Genomic DNA, 8,653 nt, shown 5'->3' on the forward strand with positions numbered 1-8,653 from the left:
AGAGAGATGTCCTGTCTTTTTTAAATTAATTAATTAATTAATTAATTTATTTATTTATTTATTTATTTATTTATTTATTTTGATATTTGAATTACACTGCCAAGAAATAGACACTGATATACTCAGGAAGAGAGCCCAGGGACTCCTTTCTGTTCCTGTGAGTGAATCAGCTGTCCATCCATCCACCTATCACATAAGGAAAAACAGCCTTAATTGCCACTCGCAAGAAGCAAAATGGAGTAAGAAAAGCTGACTGTCAGCTAATGCTCTTAGAAGTGCACTGTGCACCATGCCATGGGCATGGTTCTATTGTAAATCACAAGAAAGACCAGTTCTGCACCATGGGAAAAGGTGTAGAGGGCTTTATCAAGCAGGACGATTTTAAGCTTGATTTCTGATGGGGAAGACAACTTTGGTAATGGTGATTGGGTGGGGAAGAGAAGGAATAAAGAGGCATTCAAAAATGAGAAGCAGCCATTTGTCTCCCCAAATAAAAAACACGAGAGAAACCTCAGAGGATGTTGAAGTCCAGTGTGGCAGGTGCATTGGGCAAGAGTTAAGAGCATAAAGAGCCTGGTCCTGAGGGCTGGCCGTGCAAGGAGAAAGGATTCATCCTGTACTGGAGTCATGGTGTGGGGCTGCAGAGGGAGACAGACACAGACAGACAGACAGACAGACAGCTTTAAGAAAAATGGCAGCATAATTTTCCTTTAAGATACCAATTCGAGAAGTTAGAAAAAACGTTTCCTCTAGGACACTTATATTTTAAAACCAGACTCCTGTATAATTATCTTTTGTGTGGTATAAAAGACATGATTGGGTTAATCAAGTTAAATAACACAGAACTTAGTTGTCATTAAGTGGAAAAAAATTTAGATTCACCCCAAGCACATCTTGTCTCAATTCTGTCGTGACCCCCAAGTATTTGTAAAATAGTAAATCACTTCTTCTCTTGAAGATCAAATGAGAACAAAATGGGATGTCAAATCATACACATGATGGGAAGGATCCAGACTCTGTTGTTAAATGGGAAACTTGATGTTTCCTATTGAACACAGTTGATCTACCCTTAATCTCAAAAGTTCTCAACTGAGCCTGTAAAGGATACTATATCCTAAAAGAAAAATACTTTTCTAAAGTGTTGTAATAACTGTCCCCAAATCAAGGAGGTGTGGGACAGAGAGAGCTCACCCCACTGCACCTGGCCTCACCAGGCTTGTCAGACACTGCATCTAAACAAATGAAATGTCTGGGGAAACTCTGCCTTATGTGACACCATCTGTCATTTCCCAACGGCATCTGCTCACTCTGTTTTCTGTCACATTTTGATAATTTTTGCAATGTTATATATTTTTTCATCTGTTACAGTTATCTGTGACCAGTGATCTGGTGTGTGTGTGTGTGTGTGTGTGTGTGTGTGTGTGTGTGAGAGAGAGAGAGAGAGAGAGAGAGAGAGAGAGAGCGTGCACTCACAGAGGACAGAAGACAATACCATATCCCCTAGAGTTGGAGTTATAGGTGCTTGTGTACCAGCGGACTTGGATGCTGGGAACTGAACTCAGGTCCTCTGCAAGTAGGAAGTGGTCTGCAATACTGAGCCATCTCTCCAGCTCCATCACTGATCATTGGTGTTGCCAGTGCAATTGTTTTGGATCCCATCGACTCTGCCTCTCTAAGACTGAAAGCCTACTCTATAAATATGGGATAAGTATCTGTCTGCTCCATCAACTTGCACTTTTCTCATCTCTTTCTCTTTAGACTTTTCTGCACCTCCCGACAAAATCAGGCCAGTTAATAAAACAACAGTGGCCTCTGGGTGATCAAGGGAAATGAAGAGTTCCTCACTTCAAATCTAAATCTAAACAGTCTAATGAGGGAGGCATCTCAAAGCAAGCGCAAGACAGGCAGAAAGCTAGGTTTTCTGCACCAAATCATTAGCCAGTCAGCCAACACTAAGGAAACTGTCCAGAGGATTTGAAAATGCTATGTCAGTGAACAGATAAATATTAGTGGTCTAAATAGGAGATCAAGCCAGCCATATCTCCCGTTCTTTGAACACTGAGAGAGGTGACATGGCTACAGAAGAAAAGTTTAAGGAAAGATTCATCTTCATGACATGAACATAGAAACTAAACTAGCAAATACTGTTGTGCAAGCTGCAGCATCCTACACAGTTCTAGCTTCTGGTCACTGATGTCAGTGGCTGCGACAGATGGCCAATGTAGATGAAAAGACTTCATATCAGAAAACGATGTCCTGTAGGACTGCTGTAGCTACAATACAGAGTAGAAGTCAGGCACAGGCAGACTCACCAGGGACTAAAGCAGATGCTGACTCTACTATGAACATCCAAAGACCCTTAAGGATACTAACTCTTCTCTGCTTGTGCTCCACAAATGGCACAAGAAAGCTTAGCTGACAGCACATCTGTTTACAACATGCTTTACTGGATATTCTAAGCCCACTGTTGAGACTTCTCAGAAGGAAGCAAGGGTGGGGGTGGGGGGATATCCCACTGAAAATGCCACCGCTCACCAGCAAGACATCTGGTGAGCCAGGATCTCTATTTGTGATGGGCAATGAGAGGAAGGTTCGTTTTTGCCTACAAACATTAAGAGCTATTCTGCAGCCTATAGATCAAGGAGTACACATGACTTTTAGTCTTGTTGAATACATTCATTTTGTGATGCTACAACTGCTACACATACTGATTTCCTTGGGTGAATAGAGGCAGAGTACATTGAAAAGCATTCTAGAGAAAACTCACCATTCTAGATGTTTAAAAAAAGCATCTGTGATTCATGGGAGGGGTTCAAGTTCATTCCTACCCCTATGTTTGACTTTGCAAGGGTGTAGTCTTTGGGGCAATAACTGGAAATGTAATGCACATGGAAAAAGAATTGGGATCAGAGTCTAATGGTGTGATTGACTTTTTCCAATCTCAAGCAACTGGTGAGTTGCTTCTTGTGGATAAACAAAGAAAGCAGTTTCACAATCTACTGGTAAAGATGTTAGGTTGTAACTGAAATAATGTCAAAGCATTTGTCCAGGGGTTGTACCACCTACAGTGGGCTGAACCCTTCCACATCAACCATTCATCAAGAGACTGCCTCACAAGATATGACAGATCTGATGGAGGCAGTTTTTCAATTGAGGTTGCTCTTCCAAGGCAACTCTACTTTGTGTCAAGTTGACAAAAATGGACCAGTCTAGCTATGCATGAGTGTGACACATTTGTAGACGATAATATCAAAAGGTTAGACACTCTTGGACATGTAGCCTTGATAAGAAGTTTGGAAGACAGAATTGGTGCTAAGTGAATCTTCTTCTTGTTGGGATTCTGACTTTTAAAATTGCCTTTATTGTCTTAAAGACTGACTTTATTCCTCAATTTGGAAAGTAATTATTTAACTTCCTGGATGTCTTGTAAGATAGGAACAAAGTGAGGATGTGTGCTATCTTCCTATAGCTTCTGACAACACTTCCAAATATATTCTTCTAAGGAGCCTATCCACTCTACCCCCACTAGTAATGCTACAATTTACGTTGTAGTGGAAAGAAAACTTAGAAACACCAAATTACCACTTATGTGACTTTGCCTAGTAAAAGATTAAGTCCATTCCATATGTAGATCCAAGGGTGTTATTAAAGTTTTTGGATAAAGGACATGTTCACAGGGCTCATCAATGTATTGTGTTCTATGTTTTGGACTTAGTTTCCAGTATATCAGTATTCCAACTTTGACCGTCTAGACTAATTCAGCAACTTACAAAAACAACCTTTGTGAGCATTGTCTGTGCTCTGAAAATCTCCTGCTACCACCTACCAAAAATTGCTTACAAGTGAGTCCTGTCCCCTCAAGTTTAACACATTTCTTCCCTGACTAAATTGAAAGTTCTGTAGAGATGCAGTTCTGCTTTCTAGTAGATCCCAAGCAACTAGAATGGACTCTGGCACTTGGAATATAAGAACAAACTCACCTCATTCAAATGCTGAGAGCTGCTTCAAGCTGGTGTCACTAGTTGCCAAGGAAACTATAACCAGGTCACTGATTGCCAAGGAAGCTATGGCCAGCCTGATATTCTCTTTGTTGTAGGGAATATTGCTGAATAAAACCAGAGCCTCCCATCTCTTCAATGGAGCGGAGCCTTCCTATTTCCTTTTCATTTCCCGTTCCCCCACTCCAGGACTTTAGGTCCAGTACTGAGAAAGGAGGGGTGGCATTTGAGAACACTTGGATTCTTACACTTGGCTCAAATTTGCTTTCATTGTTAATGATGTTAGAATTTGAGTTTCTGAGTTCATGAATGCAGTCTCTAAATGTTTTCTTTCTAAATAACATATTTGACTTGGGCTTAAATGGAGCATTTGATAACTTAATATGTGTCAGTGGTACAGATGGAAATGTCACTCATTGAGGTGGTGAAATATGTTAGGCTGGTGGGGTATTTTCTTCATAGTATATCCTTTTCTGCCAGTATGTGGCCCCTTAGAATTGGGAATGAAAGCTTCTAGTTACTACCACTTTCCTTAAAACTCTTTACAGTTCAGTGCCTCTCAGTAACACCTACCTTTGCCTTCGCAGATGTTGTTTCTTTTCAAATCACCATATTCACGGCAATATTGAAGGTCTTACCTACTGCTTTATTCAGTTTGCATATACTATTTCTTGTCACTGAGTTCATATGTAGTGACAGCTTAGCCATAGCTGACTTGCCACATAATGGGCATGGCCAGTTGGAAACTATCCAGGGACAGAGAACAGCATAGGTGCTCCAGGAAGACCGTTCTTGCTCAAGGGGAAAAAAAAAATTCCTTCTAGTTAGCCATGCAGGTAGTTTAAAATTACTGGGCATAAACAAATCATTAGTTTGTTTCACATTCTCAGAGGACTTGGAGCCTGAGAGATTCAGGTTAGTTCTCAGCATCTGATCGGCAGAGAATCAGAGTAATGCACAGAAAATTGTATAGGGACTATCCCAGGGGTCAACTAGCAAAGGAGAGCCACCGTAGTACTCCGTCCTCCTAAAATGATGCACTTATCAAAGGGGATCATTTAATATTGGTGCAATTTTATTACTTGAAACAATATATATAGAGAGATTACATACCACATTATGTAAGTACCACAATACTTAGCTTATGTTTATATTCTAAATATTCAGTTGTTTGCTTAGGAAAACCAGTTTCTCTCTTATTAAGTACTTTGTGACAGATATAGATGTATATAAACACAATTCCACACTTAGACCTATGAAGTTGCTATTCTCTTGGAGCTTAATTGTACTGAGGTATTATATGCAGACCAGTAAAGAAATAGTCTAGACTGTTGGGTGGAAATAGGCAGAAGGTGGGTAAGTGAACCAAGAAGGCAGAGACCACAAGAAGAACTTGGGGATGACAGGTGACAATGGATGTTCTCCTTAGTGAGACCAGTCAAAGAAGGTGGCCTGTGGGCTGCGGCCTGAATGCAGTGAAGGAGTCACAGGTACTGAGGCTGGGCAGGGTACACCAGGAGCATGGTCTCAGATGCACACCCTCAGTATGCACAAACCTCATCTGGCCACACAAAAAATCGAGCACAGGAAAGAAAGGGAGATGTTTTGAAGGAGTCGGGGCCTCCTAGGACATTGTGAACACATTAGAAGTTACGTCAAGTATGATATCAAGGAGGAAAAGAACTTACACTTTTTTGTGTGTAAGTTGAACTTACACTTGGAAAAGAGCGATGAAGACGATGAGGATGAAGTAGGAATAGTAGCTGTCAGGTCTTGGAGGGAGCATGTGCTGTGTGGTAAACCCTGTGCCTACATTATCTCATGTAACCTTGACAGTAACTACTGTGGCTATTCTTAGAGTATAGATGTGGCAGCTAGTAAGCATTTGATCATGAACAACTTGTCCATCGCCACACACACAGGTAGTAAGTGGCAGACCCAGGGTTTGTTTTTTTCCATTCAATTATTTATTTGCTTTACCTCCTGAGCACAGCAATCTCCTCATACCCCCCCCCACACACACACACACACAGAACCCCTCCCCATTCCCCTTCTCCTCTGAGAAGGGGGAATCCCTTCCTGGGTACCAACCCACCCTGACACATCAAGTCACTGCAAGACTAGGCACATCCTCTTCCAGACAAGACAGCTCAGTTTGAGAACAGGATCTACTATCAGGCAACAGACTCAGGGGCAGCCCCCAACCCCCCGTACTCCAGTTATCAGGGGACCTGCATGAAAACCAGGCTGCACATCTGCTACATATGTGTGGGGGTGAGAAGACTAGCTCCAACCCATGTGTGCTGTGTTCTTTGGTTAGTGGTTGGGTCTCTGGGAGCCCCCAAGGCTGATCCAGGTTTTATCAATGCAAATATTATATATCTTTTAATACCTACTTCATGGATTATCTCAAAAGAGATAGATATGATTGACTTCTTGTTTATTCATTTAAAGTTATCTTAGGTCTTCCATAGGTTATACTGTGGCCTACTTATTTTTTCCTGGGTACTTTTAAAATACTATGAGTGTTTATTTCATGCACAATAATATTGTCTTCAAATTGGAAAATTTTGTAAAACACTCCAAACAAAACCTCCTTATTAAATAATCCCAGGGCACAAGCTCTTCATCTGTAGATTCATAATTGTGTCTTGGTGACACTAATTGCCACAGTGATCTTCCGTGCTTTCTTTCCCAATGCATTTACAAAATGTTGACCTGAGAAAGACCTCAATAAGTTTACCCCACACTGACACTGGCCTTGTGAGCAGAGGGCGGCTAGGATTCTTGTTCTTGTTCTTGATCCCCAGCAGAGCTGCTGCAGACCCTGCTGTATTGTGTTCAGGGGTGAGAGAGAATACATTGGGTATGCGGATGGTAAGGATCATGGAGAGGCTCACTATAGCTCAAGCAAGCACATCCGTCAGGACTTTCCCCATTTATAGAATTTCCCAGGTATAGTTGTTCTCATCCCCTTTCCTTCTCAAGAGTGTCCCAGACAAAACAGATTTACTTGGCGACAGTTAGCTATAGCCCTGTTGAAGGAGGCAGTGTCATAGGATGGATCTGGTGTCCAGGCATGTGACACAGAATGCATTTCTGAATTCCCATGATAAATAGTGGGCGTGGTGTAAGGATATGATATTGAAAAATGGTTTAATCATACTTATTTCTCTTTCACAGCCAAAAAAGAGCACAAGATGGAAGAAAGTCACTTGGAGAATGCACAGAAAAGGTAAGCATCTGTGATTTGGTCTCCATTCTTTCTCAGACTAGACATCCTCTATTTGTATTACCATAGGGAATATTCCCATTGCTATCCAACCGTCAGTCTCCAGAACTCTATCTGAAACTGTCCACAGTCACACACTCAGGAGTAAGTAGCAGACTCAGAGGTTGACCCCCACCCCTGCCCCACTTATGTATTATTTATTTCCGATCACCGTCACCCCACTCCCACTCCTCCCCCCCCCCCCCCCCCCCCCCCCCCCCCCCCCCACACACACACAGCCCCTCTCCTATACCCTTTCCCCCACAAGGCCTGGACAGCCACTCCTGCACTGCCTACCTCCTTATGGAGCCTTGTAACATTTGGACTTTTATGACTAACTTATCTCACTTGCATTGTATTTGAGCAGCCAGTGCTTTGGTCCTGTCTGTTGAGACCTCTGTGAACTGTGAGCCATAGGAGACCCGCCCCCCGCCCCCTGCCCCCCTGCCATCATATATACCATGATCCTGTTCCATCCGCTGGCCTCTCCTGCCAACTCTGCTCCTGACCGGGCTCAGGGAAGTTAGGGAGAGTTGCTTTCTTTCGACATTGTAACTAGGTTAGGCCAGGTGCATAAATAGCTAGGTTATTTCAGTTTCTTTGCTCAGATCCTGGAGGCTTTTATAGACATGGGACAGAAGGAAAAAGGGATTACCTTCTGCATACAGACGCTCCGACCAGAAGTCAGAAGAGATCCTAGAGTTCTTCCTTTGAGCCTAGCCCCTCTTCCTGACCCCGGCTTCTCTCAGTAGACACCAGAGTCTAGCTGTCACCTCCTCTGTCCATCTGTTCGAATCCCTGAAGGGAAGGTTCTTTTAGTTCACTGTGCCAGTTCCTTGGGTGTACCTCCCTTCTAGAAGGAAGTGGAAGGGGCCATTGTCCTTCAGAGGAGAAGACTGGGATACATGTGATGGGAAAATATTCTAGAAGTTCCCAGTAATTAAATGTGGGAACTGGGCTTGGAAATAGCATCTAAGAGGGGAAAAATAGGCTTTACAAAATAGCTGAGAAGAACTTTGCAGTGATGGACATAAGTAAGAATGCCTCAATGAGGAATGCACCATTTTCCTTCGCTCTTGCCGCAATTCTGGAGAGTTCTAACAACCCAGAGACAGGTGCCAGCGCTTAGTCCTGCTTCCTGCCCGAATCTGCCAACAAAATTAAGATGCCGATGAAAGCAAGATGAAGGGCCAGTCCTGTAGTTTCCTAAGTGCAGACATGTTCTCCAGTCATGAGCAGCATCCTATCATGATAATTGTCTAAAACTCAGACAATTACATGCTTGTGCTTCCAGATTTTGGCTCCCCTCAATTGGACTCACCCCCACATTACTTCTTTCCTTGGTGTGTAAAATTAGTGTCAGAGACACCCAGCACTCAGAGAA

General features: G+C 42.7%; 1 protein-coding gene across 4 annotated transcripts in view; it reads left to right on the forward strand.

The window, feature by feature from the left end:
- Positions 1 to 8,653, forward strand: part of Fmn1 (formin 1) — a 371,650-nt gene that overhangs the window by 335,311 nt on the left and 27,686 nt on the right. For 3 of the 4 annotated variants that reach the window (XM_029474561.1, XM_021149455.2, XM_021149458.2), the window contains one exon: positions 7,182 to 7,233. In XM_029474561.1, the coding sequence (XP_029330421.1) occupies positions 7,182 to 7,233 (52 nt within the window). Of the gene's footprint in view, positions 1 to 4,107; positions 5,489 to 7,181; positions 7,234 to 8,653 lie in introns of those variants that run through there. The other variant, XM_021149475.2, reaches the window with a different exon arrangement.

The sequence above is a fragment of the Mus caroli genome, chromosome 2 (genome assembly GCF_900094665.2).
Source record: "Mus caroli chromosome 2, CAROLI_EIJ_v1.1, whole genome shotgun sequence".
Lineage (NCBI taxonomy): Eukaryota > Metazoa > Chordata > Mammalia > Rodentia > Muridae > Mus > Mus caroli.